We start from the raw sequence: 26,982 nt of genomic DNA, 5'->3' as shown, positions 1-26,982 counted from the left end.
AGTTGCTCCCAAATTGCACCAAAAACTGCCTGTAGTTTCTTTCAAACATGCAGTTTTCTTTTCTCTTTTTCTTTTTTGTAAGGGGGAAAGGCAATGGTGAAGGGAAGAAGGGAGTGGTTAGTTTCCTCCGGGGTTCCTCCCTTGCTGTGCACATTGACTTGAAGCAGCAGAACTGGGAGTCCGGATGTGGATGTGCCGAGGAAGAGTGCTACCACTGTGGCATTCCAGCCTCGTTGCCATGGTGACCTGAAGCAGAGGCCTGGGGCCTCCTCTCCCCTGACTTGGCGCCGCAGGAGGCCTGGGGTCTGGAGCTCAGCTGCTCTCACGCATTCCCCCCCTGAGCAGTGGAGACCTGGGCTGAGGGGCCTGCTGTGTCCAGGTGGGCTCTGGGGAATCCCATTCCCAGTCCAGCCCTAAGTCACTGTCATCAAGGCCCCTGTAGGTGATACCCCAACAACCCCTTTGTCAGACCTGCTACCAACATTGAAAGCCCTAAACAGACAAAGTGCAGCATGGGCATGTTCCACATTCACGGTCATTTAAAAGCACAGCCCCCTATGGGTTTGGGGGGCTCCTGCTTTAGAGGATAGTCTTTGGGGAAAGCTGCTTAATTTGCCTTTTCGGCTGTCTCGTAAAAGACCTGATATATGCTCCCTTTAAGTAGTCTTCGCCACTTTACAGAAAGGAAAAACAGTATTTGGATCCACCAAATGGCGTTGTGTTCAGCCACGTTTAGGTACTTGAGTACAATGACCCATGTGAACTGTATTAGTCTCCTTTCCCATTTGTAAGGGAAGAATTAATCGCGTCCCATGACCATCGATGACACTGGGAAATAGAGAGAGAGAGAGAAACAGGCCCATCCCCCTAAAGGCTGATTCACTGGCCATGTGTTTTACTCAATGAAACAGCGGCTAATGGGATAACAAGATGACAGCAAGCGAAAGTGCATACCCAACAAGCCACGGCTACAATTTGTAGCTAGAGCAGCCCTGGCATAAATGTACATAATCCCAATTCCATCTATGTGTTCTGATGTCCACTGCTCTAGAAATGGGTTCATTTACTCTTAATTGGAAAAGCTGCAGGGCCTTAGAAGACACTTAGGAAAATTTGCTAAGCGGCTCATGCCTTTTAAAAGTTAACAGTCTTTCAAAAAAACATTTTTCCAAGCAGGTTTAAAGAACACTGTCAATCCCATCCTCATACCAGCAAAATCCCCACCATTTTCTTTTTTAATGGGAAGTTGTCTGAAAAGAAGAGAATGGGATGGGTACACTCTTGAACACACCAGGCCCAGGGACAATGGAGTAACAGAATCATAATGAAGAACACACGATTACAACACAGTCATAAGAAATCATGTTTGTGTGTGTGTATGGAGGTGGGGAGAGGTTTAAAAAAGAAAACACCGTATTTCCTCCTTCCCTTTCTGTGAGTAGAGTATTTGAAGCAGGACAGGATGGGGCCTGAGGCTTCTCAACTCCTTTTCAGGAAGGCCTGAAATATCCCAGTACCTTTAACAAACTTTTAGTGTCTGTGAATAAACCAGCTCATTTCCTTATTTCTCCAAATGAAATGATATCTAACCCCCACCACCACTTCCTTTCAAATTCTCACTTCAAGCATTGTGAATATATACAGTATGTACTTATTGCATATACAGAAATGGTATTTAAATAAACAGTTCTATCACAGAATGCCCTGGGAAAAACTCAACTACTTCACACTTCCTGTCATTGCTGGTACAAATGAAGAACCAAGTGTTCCCCTCACTTCTTAGCAACCTTTAAAGTGTGTTCATTTCAGCCCTTTTGCAGGTCTTGGACAAAGAGAGGACAGTAAATGGTCTCAGGATGGAGGTAGTACATGCACTGGGAGAGTTTCTGGGTTAAAATCTGTGAGAAACAGTATTTGCTGTATTCCTGTTTATTAAGTTGTTCTCAAAATGAAAATAAAAAGGAACATTTTAAGCGTCGAGTTCAGGCATGTAGAGAACATTGCATCAACACATCAGGAGTGTCACATAAACTTGAGGATTCTGAAAAATGTTAATGTCCTTATTATTTCCTTATTTAAAAAATTTATCATGAATTCATCCTAGCATCAGAAATGTTTTGTTTTTTACAATAAATGTTTTTGTTATTTTACATTGAGATTTTAAATTTTAGGGTCTGGATATAAGATGTCCTTTATAAGTTATATTCTTGCTGCCTGGGTTTTCGTGTTTCTATTGTTCTCTCAACTTCAGAAGTAGTATTTTATAAGGGGGCTTCTGTAAGTCAGGAGACTAAATATCCTGAAGAACCTGTCTCCCAATAAATTTACTTAACTTTGGGGCCATGTAATCAAACATAATCTGTGATTTATCACCAGATGTTTACACCCCTCCCCCTTCTCCGTTTGATTTAAGAAATTTGAACGTACAAGTATACAGCATCCACCATTAATTCTGTCTGTCAGGATGCAAAACCTAATTACACTAAAAGCATCATATACTGAGAAATTAAAATGAAAACCTGCACAGTTGTACCCATAGCTCCTAACAAGAGAGTAATAGGGACACACAGCAGCTTTATGGACATTTAATACGGTGGAGCAGAAGTCACCATGTCTACAACTGGCATGACACTGGGGAATACTTCTATCTATCTTGAACAGCATTCTGGATTCAGTTGTGAAGTAACCTAATCAAAAACACATGCCTCTCCTCTCAGGGCACTGCCAAATTATCAAGTTCTGCAAGGCACCCTCCACCCTATCCCAGCTCCTGTACAACGCTCTCCCAAACCCTCCTACTGGATTCCTCTCTGCCTCCACTCTCTGCTTCCCACCCAAACGGGCTTTTAAAAAAATACACCTCCTTTCTCTATATTTTAGAAAGATAAAACTATTCTTGCCTCAGATAAAAGGCATTACATGAAAAGGCCACCTCACAGGCACCAGGGCATAAGAACTGAGCAACAAAAATGCTACCACAAGAAGACAACAGGATGGCTTTTGTTTTGGTTTTTACAAAAATCAGAATGATGTGGTATCCATCATCTACACTGGGAAGAGGGATACAGTACCACAGAGGTATGTGTTTTAATAAAGCAAATAGATGCTGCAACCTGCAGTATTTGCAAACCTGACCACACAGATTTCTAAGGAGTTTTTAAAATAGACCTAACTCACTTTTCAAAGACAACGTTTCCTTTCATAAATCCGTTGGCCAGAAGATAACTGAAGGGTATTCCCATCCTCATTTGCTATCAGCCAGGAAGACCTGCTAAAAACACCTAAAAGATCTGTCCCCCCTGGGCTCCCTAGAATCTCAGAACTACAAGGCAGACACCATGCATCTCAGGAAATCAGCAGCTGATTCCACAGATTTGCCCACATCTGGCAAAATTCCTGGTTACTGCTTCCTTTCTTTTCTCTTTTTCACCCAATGCCTTCGCTGCTGGATTTTTAGATTGGGGGGCGGGGTTATTTTTAGCTGAGGGAAGACTCTTATGTGGAAACAAAAGAACTGACTTTTTAAAAAACCTTTTTTACTTATTTCTAAGAGAGGGCAGGGATGGGAGAATAGAAAAGAACTTTTAGACAACAAGAGCAGCAAAAAATCCAAAGGAAATAAAAGTTTAAGATGTTATTACCAGTAAGTTTTTCATTTATATCTGAATGGATTACTGCTAAGAGATAGAGGGAAAGTTTTTAACATCAACTGAAAACAGCTTCGATTTCTTGAAAATTATTCAAGAACTGTAAAGTCTAAAAACTATTTCCATGGTTTGAGATATGTCTATTTTAATATAGTAAGTACTTTATGTTCTTTTTGGGTATAATACACGCATCGAAATGCCCATAGAAATAATCCTGAAAAAGACTGACTGGCCTTCTCTTAAAACCTGTTATTTTCTTGAAAGTAATTTACAGAGTGTGTCAAATGAGGACACAAGAAGCTTACATTGTGTACTTTAATTTTTTTTATTTTTTTCAATAAAGGGACAAAATGGGTGTATGAACAGGTTAATGCAGACAACTGCCAAAAAAACACAGACAGTGGTTTTTCCAATAGAACTTAACAAAGACCAGAAACAAATACAATAAAAAGCCAGGTTGTAATGACCTTTGGTCATCCAAATAAAAAAAAATAAAAACAAAGAAAAATAAAAGATCAAATTAAGTGCCTCTGTTTTGAACAGGGCACATAAGCAATAATAAATAGTGACTCCCATAGTAAAAGATAAAATTTCAAGTTACGACAAACAGCTTTCATTACAGGAATAGAAAAGGCCAATAACAAAATATTCTGCATTGCCATTTACAAAAAAGTATTGACTAAAGCGGGCTTTCTCTTTAATATGCTTTGCATATGAAATTCTTTCCAATCTAAATATAAAGCACCATTTAGTTTTTGGCAATGAAAAAAACTGCAAAACATTGTTTCTTTTTTTTTTCCTTTTTTTTCTTTCTTTTACTGCATATGAAGGTAAGATGCTGGAATGTAGGGTGATAGAAGGAAGGGGACAAAAAGCACACTACATAACAAACCAACGTTATTAGCTTGCAGTACTGCATACAGTATGGCAGCAGGAAAAAGGAACAAAAAAGGATATGTACAACCCCTATGACAGCCATCCGTGTGACATTCTAGCAGGCTCCCCCAAACCGCCATTATATGGCTTCTCATCTGTACAATGTCACACTTTTTTGTTTCTCTTTTTTTTTGAAGCATACAAATAATTTGCACTATATTATCCTGCCAAATTAAAAAAATATACTGTGGCAGCCTGTCTTTTTTTTTTCCACTACCAAAAAAGGTACATTGATACCTTTTAAGAGAACAAGCAACAGTTAAAAATACAAGCTTCAATATAAATACTATAGTGCCTAACACTAGATGAACATTTAATTCAAATACCATTCTAGAAATACAGAAAAAAGACCATAAATGTGTTTTAGCATAGGAATCAACATGAGTGTGCATTTTCCTATATTTAAGTACTATATAATCTTAAACCTTTCCCCAATGTATGTTTTTTTACAACCTGAAGAGCGGTGTGTATCCAAGGCATAGAATTTCCACTACCATTTTTAAATGGATAACAAGTCTTGTAACACCACCAAGACAATGGAACCCTAAAATGCAGTTCCCCCCTAAACATAATGAAGTGTTTTTTTTAAAAAAATTTTTCTTAACATTTATATTTAAAAAAGTTTTGTACAAAAAAATCCTTGCACTGTAGAAGCAAAAGCAATCATTCGTTTCTATGTTAAGTGTATTCTGTTCTCCATTCACAGCGCTTGCAATGTTGAGTCCGATAAGTAAGCTCATTAGTCAAGTAAATGGCTGGCAAAGTTTTTTTAAGTTTTTTTTTAAAAAAATGCTCATCAATGAGATTGTGTTCAATTTTTTTTCAGCATTCTTGCAACTTTTCCCTTAAGTATAGACCTGTAAACTGGGAAAATTGTACAGTGCACTTAATTGTCCTATCTGAGCAGGTTTATTTTATACTCAACCTCTGTATCTCTGATTAGAGAAAAGATACAGACATTACAGGCAGAGTCAAGTGCTATTTGAACACCAACCGGGGCAGATGCTAGCTTAATAAAAAAGAAAAAATTAAAAAAATAAAATTAAAACAATGAATCCTCTTCCATGTTAACACAAATAGCACACAGTGTATGGAAAAGAAATGAAGTACAACTTTTAGGGAGCACAGACATATATACTGCTACTCTTAAAATTCTTTCTCTTCTTTTTTAAGAATGTCACATTTAAACGCAAGTCTTAAGAATTCATAGTTAATCATCATTGTATCAATATTAGCTTATACACCTGTTCTAGTTTAAAATGGCAAATAGTACCACATTGTGCTAATAAATCACATCTTTTTCCTCTGTTACCCTCTCGAAACTTATTGTCAGCCTCTTTTTAATACGGTCTACGAGGTCTTAAAGTTTATCGTTTGATTGTCCATTTGACAACCAAGTGGATCTGGATCTATTTCTTTCGGTGCCAGAATTTTTTTTAAAAGACATTATTGAAAACAAGTCTCTTCGTAAAATGAATTCCTTACTAATGTATTTAATCACGTTCCAGAGCTTTTGCACGTTGCACATTTGATGTAATCATCATTTAACAAAAATAAAACTTTGGGCAAAACAGCCCATTTCTTTTAAGCTCTCACCAGGAGCAAAATAGCTTTTATACTGGTATAATCAGTTTTGCTTACAAGATTAAAGGGAAAATGATGATTAACTAGGACATAATGGGTCATATTTTTAGGTAGCCATTGTTGTGAGAAATACAATATAGAATTATCTGCTAGGTCCTAAGGTTTATTACCTTACCCAATGCTGAATTAAGCTACAAGTTTATAACAAGTAGAAAGAACCATCAACGTGGTTTAAATAGATCCAAGGCACTCATATTTTAAAACCAAATGATAGAATAAACTTGTTTTTATTTTTCTGTTAATTTGTCAATTCAAGGCCTTTTTTTTCCTCTCCAATTGATAAATTTAACCCTTTAGAGACAGACATTGAGCTCATAGAGATTTTCTTTCAGTGCTGTCTATTCTGTCCGTAGAGGGTTAATCCAAAGACTGTTTTTCCTCCTCACATTATAAAATAAAACTGTACATGATATGTATTACAGAATGTATGCAGCATGGTCTTTTTCTCTCTCTCTCTCTTTTTCTCTCAGAACGGAACTGGAAACAGCAACATGTTTGCTCAGCGACGAATCGGGGACAATTTAAAATAGCCATAACATACCATACATGCTGTCTAAGTTTAAAAAAAAAAAAACATACACAACATGTAAATTATTGCACAAGAGAAAGGCTCAAAGTTTGCGTAAAATGCAATAGTATTGCCCCATACAGATCATGCATTCAAACGGTGAGAACATAAAGGAAAAAAAGAAAAAGAAGAAAAAAGAAAAAGAAAAAAAAAACAGGTGTGCTGGTGACAAGCACTCTCATATTCTTAGCTTCCGTTACTTCTGTTTGTTTGTTTGTTTGTTTAAATCACATGGGACTAGAAAAAAATCCTACAGGGAGTAGGGCTGCAGGGCGATGGGGAGGTGGGGTGGTGAAAAAAAGGAGGTGTCAGGTGGGAGTGAGGGAGGGGTATTAATATACCTCTATTCAGTTTTTATATCATTATTCAACACTCGATCACTGTGCCATTTTTTCATGTGTTTCTCCAGGGTACTGTACACGCTAAAAGGCATCTTACAAATTTCACATTTGTAAACGTCCTTCCCCACCTGGCCATGCGTTTTCATGTGCCTGGTGAGCTTGCTACTCTGGGCACAGGCATAGTTGCACAGCTCGCATTTATAAGGCCTTTCGCCCGTGTGGCTTCTCCTGTGGACAGTGAGATTGCTACAGTTCTTGAAGACTTTCCCACAGTACTCACAAGTGTCGCTGCGTCTGCCCTCTTTTGAGCTGGGCCTGCCCGGGCCCGGACCACTAATATGGGGCGTGCTCCCTCCACTTCCCGTGCCGCTGCGCCCCGAGATCCCTCCGTCCAGCTCCCCGGGCGGCGTGGAGAAGCGCAAGCTCCCGTTCTCCGAGGAGTGCTCCGACGAGGAGGCGAAAGGCGATTGTCTGGAGTCTCCGAAGCTAAGGAAGGGATCTTTGAGCTGCCTGGAGGCCGCGTAGCCGGCGAGCCACTGCGAGTACACGTTCTCGGTGTTGGGCATCGCGGCCGGGGGCAGGTCGAACTCCTTCTCGAGCTTGATGCGCTTGGAGAAGGGGCTCAGTGAGCTGGGGCTGCCCAGCAGCAGCTTTTTGGACAGGCCCCCCGAGGCCGACTCGCCCGGGGAGCAGCCGCGGCCGTTAACAGTGCCATCGTCTATGCGGTCCGACTCGCCGGCCACCGAGTCTTCGTCGCAAGTGTCCCTGTGGCCCTCGGCCTCGGCCAGGTGGCCGCGCTTATGCTTCTCGCCCAGGACCTGGTGGAAGGCCTCGCTGAAGTGCTGCATGGAGCTGAGCACCATGCCCTGCATGACGTCGGGCAGGGCGCGGCCCTCGTCGCCCACGCCCACCACCGCGCCCCGCGAGCTGTTCTCGTGGTGGCGCGCCGCCTCCAGGCTCAGCCCGAAGCCGTAGTCCACCCTCTCGCTCTCTGTCAGCTCCTCCTCCTCCTCTTCCTCCTCTTCTTCCTCTTCCTCGTCGTCCTCCTCTTCCTCCTCGTCCCCGTTCTCTGGGATCAGATTGGGGTCGTTCTCGCTCTTGAACTTGGCCACCACGGACTTGAGCGCGCTGCTGGCGCTGCCCACCAGGTCGCTGGTGCCGGGTTCCGGGGAGCTGGCGGTGGAGAGGCCGTCGTCGGACTTGACCGTCATGGGGGACGACTTGTGCATGTGCGTCTTCATGTGGCGCTTCAGCTTGCTGGCTTGCGTGCACGCGTGGTCGCACAGGTTGCACTTGTAGGGCTTCTCGCCCGTGTGGCTGCGCCGGTGCACCACCAGGTTGCTCTGAAATTTGAACGTCTTGCCGCAGAACTCGCATGACTTGGACTTGACCGGGGGCTGGGAGGGAGGAGGGGCGGACTGCAGAGGAGGGAGGGGGGGCGTCGCCAGGAAGGGCGGCTTGCTACCTGGCTGGAATGGTTGCAGTAACCTTTGCATAGGGCTGGGCCGGCCTGGGGACAGCGGTGGGCTAGACGTGTTCCCTGCCAGCTCTCTAAGTCTCCTAGAGAAATCCATGGCGGGAGGCTCCATAGCCATTGGATTCAACCGCAGCACCCTGTCAAAGGCACTCGGGTGATGGGTGGCCAGGGCCATCTCTTCCGCCCCCAGGCGCTCTATGCGGTGGGGGTCCAAGTGATGTCTCGGTGGTGGACTAAACAGGGGGGGAGTGGGTGGAAAGCGCCCTTCTGCCAGACCGGAAGCCTCTCTCGATACTGATCCTGGTATTCTTAGCAGGTTAAAGGGGTTATTGTCTGCAATATGAATCCCATGGAGAGGTGGCTGGGAAGGACATTCTGCACCTAGTCCTGAAGGGATACCAACCCGCGGGGTCAGGGGACTTCCGTGTTCGCTTTCTAAGTAGATTCTTAATCCATGAGTGTTCTGTGCGTGTTGCAAGAGAAACCATGCACTGGTGAATGGCTGTTTGCAAGTTGTACATGTGTAGCTGCTGGGCTCATCTTTACCTGCAAAATAATACAACACCAACATCAATGTTTAATCACCGAGGAGGGCATCAGCAATTGCTTATTTATGTTCCACCTCCAGCCTTCCCTGCCCCCAGCCCTCAACCCCAAGGCCTAAGCGCTCACTGACATATCCCCTGTTGCATACACGGTGCCTGGCACTTCTGGTGGTTGGTACCCAATGAGTATTTGTCCAGTCTTCCTGCCATTTAACTCAGTTCTAAGAATTTTAAATCCAGTCTCCAAGCAGAAAAATCTAGACCAATTCAAACTTGAGGATGAGGATCCCCACATGCTAGGGAACCTCAGCAAACATCTTCTGAACTTTCCAGTCTTTCACCAGCTATGGTTTGGGGCATGCCATTTCATCTCTGTGCCTCCATTTCCTCATTTGTTAAGTGAGGGACTTGAACAAGGTGACCTAAGGGAAGCTTTTCTGCTTCCTAAATCCCGTCGTTCTATTTCCCCCCTGGGTGGCAGGTGAACTTTCTAAACAGGCAATCATTTCATAGAGATATCAAAAAAGAGAAGGTCAACTCATTACAATTCTCTATGGCCCCAGAGATGCTTTTAATCTTAGCCTGAAACACACTAATTGTTGATATTGTTAAAAATGAGAAGGTACTCATAAAATAATTCCATGAAAGACAGACTAGCAAGGTCCTCACCTCCTAGCCTGTGTGAGGGTCAGTGAGTCCCAATTCCGGTTCCACAACACCCCACAGGGACTCTCATTTTTACCTCAAGAGATGTTGTAAAATCTCAAAAGAGAAATTGAATTCGGATTTAACCGACAGGCCGTATCAAATCTTTAGGAGTTGTCCCCCAGTCAAACAAATGCAAGTCTAGAGAAGTTAGGAGGAGTGGCTGGTGCCAACTTAAGCAGACACAGCATCCTAGTTTAAGAACAGTTAAAGCAGCCAGCACCATGACGGGCAGCAGGCTGAGAAATGCTACACTGTCCTCCTCCTCATTATTTTGAGAGGCTAACAACGTGAACCAAATTATACAACATCCTGCGCCCTCGGCTGAGCCTCAGCTCCAGTTGAGAAAGAAACAGAAAGATACAGTTCAGCTAGTCAACTCTCTGGCCAGTAGCCAAGCCGTCTGGAGAGGGGCCCTGCTTAAGTCACATTATTTCTCTCTCGCTGAAAAGAACCCGAGAGTGGTAAATGCCACTTTGGCAAAGAGGGGCCAGCTTGACTTCACAATCACTCATTTTGGGAGATAGCTAAATTAAAAAACATATATACACCAAGGGAGTAACTAACAGTTTACCAGTCAACTGCAGCATTAAAAAGGGCACAAATGTTGGTGGGCAAAGGACAAGGATGAGAAAAATAGATAACTTCTCAGGGATTCCAGAAATGACACTCACTGTATAAAACACAAATGAGAAAAACAAACATTAGCCCTTCTTTTAAAACTGGGGTGGGGGGGGCGCCCAGAGGAGTTCCTTAAGGCCACAGCTAGTATTTGTCAGTAACCTTTTAAAAAGGAAAAAATTCACCATGGAGCTAAAGAGAAGGAATGAGGAATTAATCAATTATGATTCCTCCATTTAGCAAGTCAGAAAGAAAAGCTGGCAGGGTCTTCTCAGGAGCCCCAAACACTCGCATTCCAAAGCAAGCCAGCCTCACTCAAGCGCTGGTCTGAACAATAGACTCCCCGCCCTGACCTTGTAATTTACTTTACAATGCATTTATAATCTCACTCAATATATCCCACTCCTGGGTAAATCTCTTTAACAAGATTAGCTGATAAGATACCAAAATTAGGTTTCAAACATTTGCCTAATGTGGAGGGGGGAAAAAAACGGCAGAAAGATTTTGAAAGAAAACGCTGACATTAGTATCACATTATCTGCCTATTTTTGTTTGCCTCCTCTCTTCAAAGGGAAATAAAAAGCATCATTGAGAGTATTTTCATAAATTTGTTGTTGTTGTTGAACAATGACTTGGGTCCTAAATAGACAGGAAAAAAACTATCTGGTTCCGACTACTGTGACCCTCTGTGGCTTTCTCCTTTGCCATTCTAGGACTCTGTGTCATTATCATACATTTAGCCTGACAATCTGAATTGGGTAAGTAAAAAGGAGATTTGTCAGCTGAAGCAAGCCCTTAACTCTTTCATCACTCCAAATGCCTTAAAATCATATTTTACCTTATACTATTCTATTGAAACCCAGGACTGGACCCATAATTAACGATACTGGTTTCGCATGTGCCATGAATGCAGCCATTGATAAATGTGGAACTCTATAGCACTCCAACAAGGACCTTGTCTGCATCCTTTCAAAAAGGCTTAAACGAGAAAAGTCCATTTTATTTTGCTGCCCTTAGCTTCCTAAAATTCTGCTTTCAGAGCCAGTTATGTGATCATGCTACAGTATGTTAGCACTGTGCTGTTACCCTCCCCTCTCTCTCATACAGCAGGTCAGAGAAAATGGCATTTTATCTTATAATGAGCATACAACATACAGTTTTCACTATTGCATTTTAGTATTCCCATCAACTAGATATTCTAGATCATGAGGGCAGCTAGTGTAATCATAATGTCAATGAGAAGGGCTGTTACGATTGAGACTAAAGATTACATGGAAAGAGCCGCTTTGAAACTGGTAATTATTACCAGTCCACTAATAGCAAATGATGCATTACAGTTTCACCATATAATCTGTATTTCACTCAGCTCATGCCAGTGCACCATATTATATTACAGTGCTCACAGATTCTAAATTCCTAAACTGCAGTCATCAATAAATGTGTTACTTGCCATAATTTGTGAAATTACTTTGTTCATAACATCTTTGATGGTTTAGAAAGACTAGAATTGATTTCCTGCGTGGCAAAATTAGGGCTACAATGATTTATTGATGTGTAAAATATAATAATATTCTTCATTTACTCTGATGAAAATCAACTTCTCAATTTGAGAGCCTCATTGGGCATTCACGGGGATTGTTTTGATTTAAAGCAGTAATCTGGGACCTGGCCCTAAGCATGGGAACTCGCATCAAAACGGTTAAAATCAACTACTAGCTCATCTACCAGCTTTCATTTTACTTCATTTTATTGTATGGGGAGACATGACTCCATTTCTAGTTTATCACGTGACTTAAAAGTCACATGATCTGGGCCTCAGGGCTTGTAAAAACAAGGCGGTGTGACACTGGACCCCTGGCTCTACTGTTTGCTAGCTTGTGGCTCTGGGGCAGTTATTTAATTTCTCTGAGCCTTAGGTTTCCTATTTGCAAAATGTGAGAATAAAAAGAGTACCTTAAAGAATTGTCAGGCTCAAATGACAGACGTATATAAAAGCCCTCTGTAAACTATCAGGTCAAACATGAATGTGAGTTTTCATTACTACCAGGCTTGATTAGTTGCCTAGCATGATGACTAACCACATTACACACCCAGAAGGGCTTCAAGGGGAAGGTTGGAATCCAGAATCCAGGCCCTACCCCAGGCCGAGGGGAGGCCCTGGTTAGAGGAAGGCAGGAGAGGGCAATGTGAAGGCCTGTGACCGTGGTCCACCAGCAGGGAGGCTAAGTGCTAAGTGCTAAGTGCCAAGTGCTAAGTGCTCTGAAAGCCAAGCACAGCTGGTTAAGGGAGCTGAGTGGAGTGGGGATAGGCTTTGCTCGAGAGATTTCTGGAACCCCACAACCCGTTTCCACATACCTTGTTCTGGTCACTCCTAAAATGGTCCTGCCAGTATGGGCACCACCAACTAGGCACCCTCCCTTTGCGGGAAGCAGGGGAGAAGACAGGGTTCCGTATCAGGCTCCTAGTTTCCCACCCCTCAAATCAAACTCCCTGCCCTCTGGAGGATCAAGCAGAAGAGAAAGAACTAAACTGTTTGCCAGGCCAGCAGCCCCTGGCCTCTCAACTCCAACCTCCTCTCAACTGCCCCACTCCCTTCCTTGCCTTCCCTCCAAGGATGACTCTGTTCCCACAGCCAAGTGTGGGTCCCAGCACCCCCAGCAAAATGAGGAGAGCTCTCTCCACCCAGTCAGCCAGTAGGGACTCGAAACCTTGAGTCCAATCCCCTGGACTCTACAGTCTGTGACCTAACCCAGGCTTAGGCCCAGCTTGGGGTTGGTAGGGGTAGTGGGGGCAGAGTTGGTGCTTTTAACCCCCTGTACCACCCAGCCCTGAGGACCCAAGAGTTTGTGAAATTCACACAATAACTCTTTGTTACCTAGGATTACCTAGGAGCTAACAAAAATAAACAGCTGGCTTCGAATCTGGCCCCAGGGTGCATGCCCTGCCCTGCAGACACCATTCACAAGATGGTTAGGTCTAATTTACCTCCCATCTGAAAACCAGCCCCCTTTGTGGCCCCAACTCCTGCATCTCGCTCTTCATTATTCTCTTTCCATGACACTTTCTTTTTCTTCTTTCTTTCCATAGCAGGTTATTTTTCATTTACTTTCAAAACAAAAATACTTTCCTTATATAAAAATTAGATGTCACACTTCTTTTTTTCTGGAACCTGCTTTTTTGTGTTTGAGGTGGAATCAACATCCCCCCATCTGACTTTTTAGCCATGCATGACTCATACCATTTATTTCTACATAGAGAAGCAAACTGTATTACCTTCTAAAACAACATCTTTCAAAAACATTCTTATAAACATACAAATCTAAATGTCATATAAAGCTCCCCACTATAAAAGTTGGCTTAAACAAGGAATTGGGTGATGGTAGTGATGGTGATGGTATGGTGCTATCTTTGAATTTCAGCAACAATGCTGTGCAGTTTTCTCTAAAACTAGGAGAAAAACAAGTAGACATGATATATGTATGCACATATATAATATAGCATGTATATATAAAAATATACCATGTTTAAATACACATAAATGCGTATATAACATGCATGAGACATAACTCTGTAGTAACTCTAAACTGACTCGTTTTGGTTCTGGCCTCTGCTAAAGCTGTATGCCATGGAATCAGTCCTAAATAAGGCCATGGGAGTGAATGTCCAGCAATAAAATGGGCCCTGAACACACAGACGTATGCAGTCACCAGCCATGGAGCCAGACAAGACCCTGGGGAGGAGACCCGCAGGGACAAGCTGCTGTCAGCTCCGTGCATCAGTGAGGAAAGACAGAAAAAAATGGAGGGGAAAAAGTCACTGGGGGGCTGAGTGGAGTGGGGTAGCTGGTGCCAAGTGAGTAATGGAATAATATACATGCGGATGCCAATCTATTTTGGAAGTAACTCTTTTCAGTACTTAAAAAGTAAGGGTAATTTCCAGAAACTCTCATCTCTATACACATGGACATTTGTAGAAGAAATAATGCTCAACTTACAAATACCCTGCGGGGCATATTCTGCACTCATCCCAGGCGTGGGGATTAGAGCTCCGTGTGCAGAACGAGGGGAGGAGAGGCCCCTCCAGTGCAGAAGTTTATCTGTGAAAGAAACCCAAAAATAAGCACTAAAGCCATAAACAATGTGCATCGTAAACCACAGGATATCACATTTCAATTCCATTAAAATAGATGAACGTCATTACAACAGCCTTGCAGATAGTTAACAGGCCCAAGGCCTGTATCAAAAGAACAGTGGTGAGTTATTTTCCACAGTTCTGTTTTGTTTTTAATTTTGGTCTTTTTTGACAAAAGGGAAGGGGTTTGTTTTAGGTACGGGAAGGGCGGGTTCTTTGGTTCATTTGCTTGTTTGTTATTGTTTGATTATTGTCTTATAATAATGAGATGTGTAAATAGCAATGGGAAAATTGGCAACATTGCGGGTAGGCTGGTAAAAGGAGGGCATTTATCTGCAAGGCTGGTTTACATGCATACATTTACTTTACTTTATAGACAAGCACAAGCAAAGAAAGAACATACTAATAGGAAATGAGTGGGTTTGTGAATCATTTCTTCTAGAACAGAGTCCCACTCTGCTTTCCTGTCCCACTGCCCCCTCTGCCCATTGCTGTATTTATGACAGTACCTTCAGTAACAGGGAAACCTTAGGCATTTCAGGGACTTGGTTGCACCACACTCTAGAATTGTATCAGTGGGGTACCCCATATAGACAGGGCTTCTTACAACACAAACAGTGGAGAATAAAGATTAGACTTCTGAGGTTAAAATAACTTTGGTCAAGTCCCCACCTTGCCGGTGAGGAATCCTACCATTAAGTGACAAGGAGAGAACCAGCATTCCAATAACAGCAGCACCCCAAGAAAGTGCCCACCTTCTCCATTCTACTAGACTTTGTTGCATGCTGGTGAGGCAAAACAAATTCTCACAATAATAAACATAAATCTAGCAGTAAATCAAGCATTTCTAGCCCTGAGGTTTTTGTGAGAAAGGAAATATTTGGTTTGTGCAACCTGGGGATCATATGGTTTATGTGGTAAGTTCCTAGCTTTTCCAAGTCCACCTTGAGCTAACCAAGCACGGAGACTCAACCTTCTGACAGTGGAGGACAGATGAGGCAGCAGAAGCTTGGTGTGTTCTAGAGGCTTGGAGTTTATGGTGATTGGGGGAGGCCAGAGAGAAGAAAAACAGTCTTTGATGGTGAGTAAACAGAGTATGTTTTCCATTGGCTTAATATTAAGAGCACTTAAAAGTGTTGTTGTTATACTCGAGTATAGCAGGTCTCAAGTGTAAAATACATCCTGTTCTCCTTTATATAGATCACATTGCCAAGAACAGCCGGGGCAGTCGGCACAAGGTTCCCTTTCATGAGGAGCCTGGTGGGTAACAATGGTGTGTTGCTCCTGGAAGCTCTTACGCAGACGCAGAAATCTGTTGTTACCAGGCCTGCAAAGGGAGGCCGCTGTGGAGGTTCCACCTAGCCCGAGACCGTCTCAAAAGGCATGTCCTCCTCCCTGACCCAAAACGAAATAAAAACTACAAAATGAACCAACAAAAGCAGGAAGACGGGACTTAAAAAACAAGTATGTCTTCATCTGACTGTTGAGGTTAAGTGCATGGAGGGTATAGGGGAAAATTAACCACAGATGCAGTCATAGTGTTTTTCAGCAAGAAATCTGAGAATGCATTTTTGCACTTGCTCTCGCCTCAGCTATTTAATAAGTTTGTTTGTTACCAAGACCGAAATCTTTTTCTTAGGAGACTACACAACTGAGATGCCTCTGTGACCCCAGCATAAAAGCAACAAGGTACTTGGACCCTCACATCGGGAGAGTCTGATTTCAAATTCCCTGCCACTTACTCTGGGAAGAGACTTTGAGGAGCCTCAAAAGACCTCCAGCAAGAAATGGGAGAACTGCTCACCTAATCCATGCCTAGCCAACTTGCATGCGTCTCTGCTTGGCAAACCTGTCCACAAACCCAGTGGCCCTCTGCAAGCCCAGCTTCAGAGGCAGCAGCCTTGCCCAGCTCTCCACAGCGCCCGGCCCCGTAGCAAAGTGAGGGCTCATCAAGGAGAGTTCCAGTTTCTGGCATTGGTTTTGGTTTTGTTTTTTGAGTTGTAAAATAGCTAAGAGATCGTCAAGTCTATGCCTTCATTTTACAGACGGGGAAACTGAGGCCTTGAGAAATTAAGTGACTGGCCCACAGCTGTACCGATGGTTAACCACAAAGCAAAGATCAGAATTAGTCTCCTGACTCCCACCCAGTCCAGTGCTCTTTCCTGGGATATTCCTCTCTCTCCTCCCCTCTGCTGCTCTCGTACTGGTCCTCACCACCCGAGAAGTACCAGCGAGGAGGGTTCTCGGTCTCCTGACCCATTAGGAGAAACCACCTCTCTCTCTTAACAACTCCTTGGGGCAGCATCCAGCCCAGAGGTGTTGAGTGGGCCTTTCACAAGGTCCAAATGAACTGACTCGGTTTCAAAATTGGAAAACCACACCTGTCACCCCCACTGTTTTCACCCTCTACCTCTGCTTCCCCCCAGAGAATTAGCCAGCTGAAGAGAAACAAAGCATTCCTGTCAGCCTAACAAGCCACCGACATCGTGTGTGTGAGACAGCCTCATACTTGCACTTCTCTTCCTCCAGGAAGAGGGTCGGTCAAAGCAGAGGCAACGGGGAACCCCAGCTGACTGTGCTGCCTCTCCCACGGAACGCGTCCACAGCATTCTCCTTGGTAAGTGGAACTGACATTCCCACAGGAACTGGAAATGCTAAATTGTTAATAGCCTCCCTAGTGTTTAACTTCTTGCTATGATGCTTTCAATTATTTCATCACTGTTTAGGCAGGGTAAAGTCTCACATTTAATGTTTCTAAGCCATCACACTCAAGGACCAGCTCTGCCTTTCCAGGCCGCCCCTGGTTGAGGGCCTCTTCTGCTCCCACCCGTGTTTTCATTCTCCCCAGGGAGAGTCGGGTGACTGCCTGGGAAGTGGGGGTTCCAGCTATGATCTCTTTATTTCCCTGGTGGAATACTCTTAGGGCGGTGGTTCTCAAAGGGCACGCCCAGGCCCAGCACCAGCATCACCTGGGAGCTCGCCGGAAATGTAAATTCCCAGGCCCTACCTCAGACTCACTGAATCAGAAACTGGGTGCAGGGAGAGTAGGGAAGCAGGCTGTGTTTAACAAGCCCTCCAGGTGATTCAATGCACAATCCAGTTTAATAAGCGCCATCTTAAGGTAAGGAGAGGCATGGAAGCCAGAAGCTTTGATGTTTCCCCGGCAGAGCTCCAGAATGGCTACGAGGCTGTCATCCCTTCCGTCTGGGACTCACTTCCTTTAGGACTAGAACAGTCAAAAACAGAGAAAGCTTAAGGAATTCCTAAGGATCCCTCCATGTGGAATCGAGGTTCTACCCCCACTCACTGACAGGAGAGGAAACAGGCCCAGGCTCTCCATCAAGCAGGGAACCCTCCTGGCATAGGACAGCATCCAAACCAGCTTATGCGAGGCAGGTGGTGTCCTCGCCGCTTCCATAAAAGCTGAAAGGTTTGAGAAGGCAGCTGTGGCTCACGGCACGGATGGAGCGAGAACCGGACTTCTGTTTCCCTTTCCGGACTGTCAAATGTGACATGTTGCCCTCTTCTGAATCAATCTCTTTTCAAATGCCTTGCACTCCTCTGGTGAAAGGTGTTTAACCTGTTCTGTTTCATAAAGGTCTCTCTAGACCCAGCGTCTCCATTTCCACTCGGGGCCTCAGAAATGCCTCACGCACTAGTAGGTTGCAAAGCTTCCTTATGGCTGAACAAAAAACAAGGAATCTTATTTTTCAGGTCTCATTAAAAATCTTCAGTAAATTGGGAATGGCTTTGATTTAATGTTAGACATTGGCCACTTCACATTTCTGTATGTATTGGGTACCACCTTTCGATGCAGAGCTCTGTAAGCCCGGTGGAATGTCCCTGAAATTTAAGGTCATTAAATCAAGTTTTAGGTTTCCTCAAGAACATCTCCAGAATTCCTTTACTATTGACATTCTATTTGTTTCTGAAACCAATCACTGGGTGTGTAATACAGCCACATTACTGTCCACTAATCAACAAGTAATACTGTTGACTTACAAATGTGCCAAAACAGCTAACCACAAAGCATCACTTCCGACACACTTAATGACTGACTACTCCAGGTGCCTGACTTTTATCAGGTACTAAAACCCCAGGCCTCTCCAGAGAAGTACATAGATGTATAGATGTTTGTCGTTCACTAAAATACATATGTATACATATATATTTTTTTCATAAACATATTTTCAGACAACTTCCCTGTTTTTCCAACGTGACAGGACACAAAAGAAGTCAAGCCGTCCCCGAGTGGAATGGCTACCTTGTGAAACAGTGACCTCTCTTTCACCTTGGGTCTTCAAGAAGGGAATGGATAACAACCCACCATGACTGGGAGGGATCTCTGTACCGGTGACCAGCAGAGCGGCCAAAATAAAGGACCCTTACAGTCCCTTCCAGCTCCAAGATTCTCAAGTGGCCCCCCTGCCCAGCCAGTAGCCAACTTCTAGACTACACTTGCATCCTGAGAGTTTGTGAAGTTCCCTGAATGAACCAATTCCAGTTCTATCAATATTACTGGATCCAAATCACAAAAATAACTACAGGGCTGCGAGTCCAGGCTGGAGGCTTCTTTATCCAACCCCAAAGCCACTCCACTGAATGTCCTTCTAGCTCTTGACCCTCCGTTTACGACAGAGACCAGCTCTTCTCTCTCAGATTCTGTGACTTCCCAGAGTATTAGAGAGCAAACATTAGCTGCGCCTGTGTCTTGAGTCCTGTCAATCTGAACTGACAATGTGCCAGCTCTACCGTCACCAACAGACTTCTTAATTAACCTTCTGATATTGTCAAAATCGCATTCCCTTTCGTTCTAGAAGTGAGCATTTACATGAGCATTTTTGCCATCGCTGCTTTTTTTACTAGCTAAGGTTTTACTGAATTGCAATGCTCTTTAAAAAGTATGTCCTGTACAAATGAATGCAAGCAAGAATTCTAGAGACATCACACTGCAGAATTCCTTTGCTACACCTTGCTCATGGTCCTTCTATTCCCGGGTACTTCATCAGTGATTTAATTTCAATCACCCATTTAAAAGCCCTTTTTCTTTTTTTTGACCAATTCTATCCTCAGAGCCTTAATTATCTGAACAACAGGTTACTACCTTCACCTTCTCAGAGTTCTCATCCTAGGCATTCGCTCTATGAGAGGGGAGGGAGAGACGACATCCTTCATGCCCCTTTATCTATAAAAATGCAAAAAATGCAAGCCACCAATCTGTCAGGCCTAAACAAAATTTTCTGCAATCTGTGTCTTTAACATAAGCAAAGCATATAATTCAAAAAAAGAGAGCTTGCTTTTCTGAAGAATAACTAAGCCAAAGACATTGTGTTTCATCTTTGTGTTGAAATGCAGATTTCCCACTAAAAAGGCAAATCTTTCATTTCAAAAGGTTGAATAGGATGGTACTTAAAAAAAGAATTCCAGCTGGTTAAATTTAGGATGTTGAAAAAAGTTCACTCCAATAATATTCTTTGGCTCTGGGCCCAAAGTATTTTCACTTGATGGTGAATTAGATAAATTTTTATTACACTTTAAGCTTTTGCCTTAGAATGGTAGAACTTATCGAGGAGACTACAAGGGCCGCTGCATGAAAAGACAAATTGTCTTAGGACAATTTTTTTTTCCTTTGTTTAACTGTGTACCTCACTATGCCAAACTTGTGTACCCAGGATAAATTCCATTCATTCATTCTTTCCTGCATTCATTCAACAACTATTTACCAAGTACCCATAATGCCTAAAGCAATGGGCTAGCCTCTGTGGGTAACACAAAGAAAACTCAGACACTTCCATACAGGAGCTTTCATCCGGAAGAGAAAGAACATAGGGCCTGGACAGAAATCGCTCTACTCCAAAGCAGAAAGTGTGTCATGAGAGAAGTACAGATAAACTGCTATGGCAATTCAAAGGAAGAAAAACGACTTCCACTGGGAAAGGAGGAGAGCGGCCTTAGGGAAGAGGTAACTTAGGAAGTGGACCTAGAGAGCTAAGAGGAAGGACTTTACGGACAACAAAAAAAGCAGGTATACAGATGCTCAGAGAGAAGCAAAACCCAAGGTGTGCACAGAGCAAACAGGGCCCAACAGGTACGTACATTTAAATCAAAATATTGTACACTGATTCATTTGATTGATAACAGAGGATATGGTCATCGAAATAAACCTCTGAGGACTTCTTCGAAGTCTTCAGCTTTCACGACTTCACATTTTGTTAAAATCAGGGACACAGCCATGTGGACTCTTGTGAAACCCTTTATGAAAGTTCATCTGTCCTGTTTTGTTTTCCCCCCACCTTTTTTTTCCCCCAATGAATGGTGGGTGGTCTCCAAAGGCAGAATTCCCTGTGTTTTATTCCTCTGAGTCAGACAAACGAGTGTTGATAGCCATGTTCTTCTCTGCAATACTGCCTCCCTGGCTTAAATGATCTATTTCAGGTGTATCATTGCCAGTTTAAGATGGGCTTGTACTTGCTGACACATTTTCAACAAATGTCTGTGCGAGAAATGTGGAGATCTTCCTACACTGCTTTGTCTCTTCAATTATCAACTTGACCTTCCCTCCAAATTTCCCCTCTTTCTTCTCTTCAAAGCCACGGCGAGGGCGGAGGAAACCTCACTCCTGCTCTGAGTTCTTTGAGGATTTTGTTTGTGTGTGGTGGGGTGTGATTGAGTGTGTGTGTGTGTGCACAGGCTTGCTTCTACCTGAAGTATTTTTCAGGTTATTTGGGGGAATTTGGGAGCTCCTTTTGAAGATGCCCTTGCCCAATGCGTCCCCCCAGGAGTCCCACTGAACCTCACTTTCCACATTCTTTTCTTCCTTTAGGACGTCGTCAGGGGCTCATTCCTCTGCAGAGACTGCTGGAACAGAGTCAGGAATCTAGGTTCTTTAGTCCCAACTCTGCCACTCACCAGCTGTGCGTGACCTTGAGTAAATCCCTTCCCCTTCCGGCCCTAAGTTTTCCATCTTTAAAAAGAGAAGCCTGGATTAGACGGATGACTTCTGTCTCCTGTTCCCCATGCCAGTCAGAGCCTGCTGGAGACCAGACCTAGGGAAAGGTCTTGAGTGCAGTTAAGAGACCTACTCTGGGCCATCCTAGAAGCTGGCCAAGACGGGCCTGTGCCCCTTGTGACCTTGCAGAGATTAGGAGGAACCTCCAGGCTGGTGTGGCCTCGGTCCAGCCCCCAGGTTAACTCTTAGACTCAGAGAGTAACCTAGTGATGGATTTCAAGCTCCTGGGGCACAGTCTTGCAATGCTCACCTGTCTGAGCTTCAAGGAGGAAACCTAGATGGGTCTTGAGCCAAAGAGACTGAAGGTCAGAGAGAACCAGGAAGAAACGTCCCACAAACTCAGGCTAAATGTCAAGGGAAAAGGTCTGTCTCTGCCGCCCGTGCCAGAAGGTCAGAGGCAAAGCTTGGCCTCATGCCAGAGCCTGGCACCCATGGCTCATGAGGGCACACACAGGACTCTAAGAAAAGCCAGAGTCCTCTCCCAGCCACCTCAAACCAAGGAGGCAAGGCCCCAGCATCCTGTGGTCCCTGCCCTCAACCAACATGAGGGGTTCCTGGAAAGCCATGTGTAAAATGGATTTCTGTAAACTGAATCACATTTGCGAACCGACATAATTTCAGAGATGTTTCATCGCCCTTCCAGGCTCATCGAAAATTGGCAGGGCTTCTAACATTTTACCTTTTAAGTGCTTCTTCCTCCACCCCCTCCCCAACCTCTCTGTCAAGTAGTTAATGATCTGTAAACAAACACTTTAAATTCAGTGGGGGAGCTCACTATTTAAAGGAACCCTGTGGCGAAACCTTTTGAAAAGTTAACAATCTTTCTGTAATGTGAAAAATCACCCTCTAATTTATCAGTTTCCATTGATGAGATTTTTGTGTGTATTGGGCTTTCTTAAGGTAGGGCTCAACGGCAATACCTTTATGGTTAGAAGAAGAGGTGAGTGATGAAAGAAGCTGCCCCGATGCATTTCTTTCACCCAAATTGTGCAGCCTCACACTAATATATTCGAAGACACCACTCACACCTCCCTACCCCACCTGAGAAATGAAGAGAAGGATGGAAAATCATAGTCCCAGACACCTGGAAAGCCTCGAAAACCACACTTGAGTTTCTCCCGATTTAAGTATTAGATGCCTGAGGAGGGTAAAACGAGCATTTTCAACTGAGGGGAGGAAGAGGCATTTGGGCTATAGAGATGGATCCAAGGAGACTGACCATTTGCCTAGCAAACGTTTAATTCTGATAACACCAGCCAGGGCAGAGAAGGACTTGTCTATCAAAGCCAACAGAACACGCAACTCCCAAATTAGTCTGAAGAGGCCACCCGAGCATTTTTATCTGTGTCAACTCACAACGAATGTCATTTATGCCTCTATATCACCATTTTCACCAGTCTCGGGAAAATGCCAGAATAAGCTTAAGAAAACCATGCTTAGCACTTATGAGACCCTTGATGTTTTCAGGAGTTCTTGGGCACTGTGGAAGAAGAAGTCGGCGGGGTGGGGCAGTGGCAGTGTCCCCCCAGCTGGAGGGACAGGGGAGGGGAGAGGCATGGTTGGAAGATGAGAGCAGGCCCAGGCTGCACTGCCGCCCAGCCAGCTGGAGAGTTTTCTGGTCTTATCTTCCAGGACTGATCTGTGCAACCCTTCAACGGAATTGGGGCCCAGGAAGAATGGGCAGCCCAGGAAGGCTCTGTCAGACCTACAAGCCTGGCCCTTCTTAAGGACGTGTGTCCTGGGCTCTGTGCAGGGCTTTACCTTCTTCCTGAAGCGCACTCCTCACATTCCGGCCCCAAGAAATCCTGTGGGATGAGGGAAGGTATTATCCTCACCTCCCCAGAGAGGAAATGAAGATCTCAGAAGCCTCCTGCTGCAGGTCTTGAGGGCAGGGCTGGAACTCAGAGTCCTGCCCACCTTGGTGGGGCCTAAGCTTTGCCCCTCGTCACTACTCACCTCAGGAGCCCTCAAGGTGGGCCAAGGGAGAGTGTATTATCTGGGCACTAGTCTTACAGGCAATCACTTGCCTTCCTGAGACTATAAAGGGGTATGTGTTGGAGAAAGTGAGGAAGGCACACTCCACAGGCCTAATGCTCTGTGACAATCTTGGCCCGGAGATTCTTAGAACCAGAATTGGCCATACTCCAGAATTAAAACTTATTATGTCCTATGGTTAACGAAGAACTGCTTGGAAATTATGAGAACTAATTTAAGGCTTCAAAGCTCTACAAATGAAAAAGAAAATGGTCTAGCAGGTCAGGCTCTGACATTTCTTCAGGAACAAAACTAGGCTGCCCTCTCGCCTGAGGTGAGATTCAATCAAGGAGGGTTCTGGTGCTGAGAGGCCAGGCCTCGTCCCATGGTAGCGAGTTCTTCTTTCAGAAACAGGCCTCTGCCCGCCCACAAGCTCCTCCAACTCTGCTACCCTCTCCTCGGTCTCTCAGCACCTTCCCTCCTCCCAGGCACAGAGCAGCGGCGCTCCAAGCTCCAGCCTCAGCCCTAACCTCTCTGACAGAGTTCCACAGAACAAAGGAGGGGCAGACACAGCCTGTTTATTTGAGGCCTATTTTCTTGGCTTCATAGTTATTTTCCTGGCTCTTTACCCAATTTCTAATCCTTCATTTATATCACTGGCCAACCTGGAAAGAATTTCCTGAATAAAAAAAGCGATGCCCACATGTATAATCTGCAACCATTCAAAAGGCCCCAGTCCAGCCACAGGGTGGGCGCTGCTGGCTGTTCTCAAGTCTACTAATTCTGTTGATTCAACAGGGGTAAGACCCGAAGTTATGAGACAACTCCAAGCTCCTCAAACCAAGAAGGCACCATCTCAACTCCATTTTACCCACTGAATAGGTCCACTTGGGAACTCAGCTTGTGGAGACCTAGCCTCTCCGGGTCAAGGGGCCACGATCCTGCTTTCCCTTTTCCATAGGCATCAAGGTGGGGGGGGTGGGCGTGCTAAAGGGACCCCACACCACAGGGGACAACCCAGGATCATTTTTTATTTTGAATCTCTCTAAGATTCAATGAGATTCTTTATTGTGAATCTCATTCCCTGGGAAATGAGGTCTGGGAGGGTTAGCATTCCCCGCTATACTCTGTTTCCATGCAGGCCCAACCATGAAACTGACCTGGAGCCACCAATGTCAAGATGTCTTATGTCTACTAGGAATGAGAGGCACTCCACTCTCCCTAACAAGCCCCTCAGGCTGAAATCCTTTTGCTTCCAGAGCCTCAACTTTTGACTTCTGGGTAGAAAGCTCCCTCTGTCAGTGTCCCACAGATCTCGGCCGCCATGGCGCTCAAACCCTGTCAGGCGGTGGGGAGCGTGGACAGCAGGGCTGACGCGCTTTCAAAGAGGCCGACCAGGCAAGAACCGTCCTGTACTCCTGCCCCGGCTCTAACGCAATAAAATGTCTTTTATCAGTGTAATTCAAGGCAAAGAGTCAAGGGTCTGTCACCATTTTAAAGAGGCTTATTACATGGCCACAAAAATTTGCCTCAGGCTCAAACCTGGCATGTAAGGTATCAGCGTGGGACAGGTTCTTTTGATTTGATTTTATTTTCTTACAAAATCTGAAAATGAAATGCTTCTGTCCCTCCCTTCCACCAACCATTTTTTGATTTATAAGGAGAAGGAAAGAAATCTGAAGTTGACAGGTTGGGACAACTCCACTCAGCTTTCTCACTCAAAAGCTGCTTTTGTTAAACCATACTTTGCATTTATGGCCTGCGGCTCTTGGCTGACTCTGGAGGCTCCTCCAGTGTGGGGCAGGCTGTGGACTTTCTCGGGAGGAGGCCCCACTGAGATTACTGCCCCCCTGAACCCAGGAGGGTGGGGGCACACTGTAGCTCAGGGGGCTGGGAGCACAAAGGCCCCTGGTTAGACAATGGAAGGGACAGCAAAGGATATGCCACTCTTCTGTCCTCAGCTCCACACTACATCTCTCCAGGGCTCCATGCGATCATCATTTATCTACCACCACTGGTTCCCCAACTAAAGTCTAAGCCTTCTGAGAACCAAGACTGTACTGTCTACCTCTCATCGCCCGGCATCTTCTAGGCACAGAAGAGGCCCTCAACAAACACTCAGAAATCTAGCGCTGTTCAGTGGCCTTCTCTTCCTGTTCAAGAGCCACTCTAAACGACCGGGCTAGAAGGAGCTGCTATGGAGCCACAGTGACCAGGAGAACCTTCCCTTCCCGAAGTCACTGAGGTCTCTCCAGTAAATGATTCACTAAGCAAGGAGTCTCCAGATCAGCCTTGACCCAGGAGATGATTACAGCCCCTTGAAAGTGGCTGCTGGCCTATCGGTTCACTGTACAATTTTGGCAATCTGTAATTGCATATTTACTCAATGGTTGTTATGGACAATCGGGTTAATAATTTACTCTCCAAATGGTGTGTAATTACACAGTTAGAAGAGTTACAATAGATGTCAAATTTCTTTAAGACTTCTGATGAATTGGTCCAAATTACCTACTCTGGGTCCCTTTCCTCTCCCTCTCTCAATTGTTTTTAGCAATCTCCCAGACTTTCCTCTATTCTCAGCCCCCTACCTACACCCCCATCTTTCTGCCCCGAAAGAACAGTGTGAAGTCCTTCAGTTAAATAATCCTATCTAGAACCCATAGTTTTGTTCCACTAAAAGGGCTTAAAAATAAGGCCAGGAAGCGAGCCATGGAAGGTGGCTAGATGATTTCATCTGCCTCCCTGCCTCCGATGCAGGAGGCCACCTGCAGCAACCCACACCTCATCGCCCAAGTTGCACCAGATTCTGGCACAGCCCAGCGGAGGCCCAGGGAAGACAGAACGCAAAGCCCTGGTGTGCCTTAGGAGGCCAGGGCTTCCCAGCCAAATGCTGGCAAGGACCTGGAATGTGAAACTGTGGCCACAGGCTTAGGAGACAACTGGGCAGATTCCCTTCCCACCCAGAGCCCCTGACCAAGCCCAGGCCTCCACCTCTGCTCGGGACATGCTGGAGGGTATGCAGAAACAGGTACACCCTGGAAACAAAAATGAGCAGGTATCCCAAGAAAAGGCAAAACATTCAGAACTCAAGGTCTCCTCTCCATCCCCCAAGACCCAAACCAGGCTCTTCACACCTCTGCTTTGTGGCTTTAACACACTACACCTCACCCACCACAAGCATATAACCTGCTTTCAAGGACCAAAGCAATTTCTGCCCCCTAATAGGGCAATGTGATCAGCTGACCCAGGTCACTCCAGACTGGAACCGAGGCTGCCCAGGCCACAGCTGCAGGGCCTGGCATGGAAACACAGACCAGATAAGGGTCCTTGAACACAGCTGGTGAAGGAGGAGAGTGGACAAAGGTGACAGAGTTGTGTCCACAT

At 44.7% G+C, this 26,982-nt stretch overlaps 1 protein-coding gene across 15 annotated transcripts in view; it reads right to left on the bottom strand.

Moving 5' to 3' along the window:
* BCL11A (BCL11 transcription factor A) overlaps positions 1–26,982 on the bottom strand; it is a 98,962-nt gene that overhangs the window by 1,037 nt on the left and 70,943 nt on the right. For 2 of the 15 annotated variants that reach the window (XM_070573867.1, XM_070573868.1), the window contains exons 3-4: positions 14,479–14,580; positions 7,265–9,159 (exon numbers count right to left, since the gene is read on the bottom strand). In XM_070573867.1, the coding sequence (XP_070429968.1) occupies positions 7,265–9,159; positions 14,479–14,580 (1,997 nt within the window). Of the gene's footprint in view, positions 1–3,953; positions 9,160–14,478; positions 14,581–26,982 lie in introns of those variants that run through there. The other 13 variants (XM_008526018.2, XM_070573874.1, XM_070573876.1 and 10 more) reach the window with 8 other exon arrangements.

The sequence above is a fragment of the Equus przewalskii genome, chromosome 14 (genome assembly GCF_037783145.1).
Source record: "Equus przewalskii isolate Varuska chromosome 14, EquPr2, whole genome shotgun sequence".
NCBI classification, from domain to species: domain Eukaryota; kingdom Metazoa; phylum Chordata; class Mammalia; order Perissodactyla; family Equidae; genus Equus; species Equus przewalskii.
This window is presented reverse-complemented; position numbering and strand designations above follow the sequence as displayed.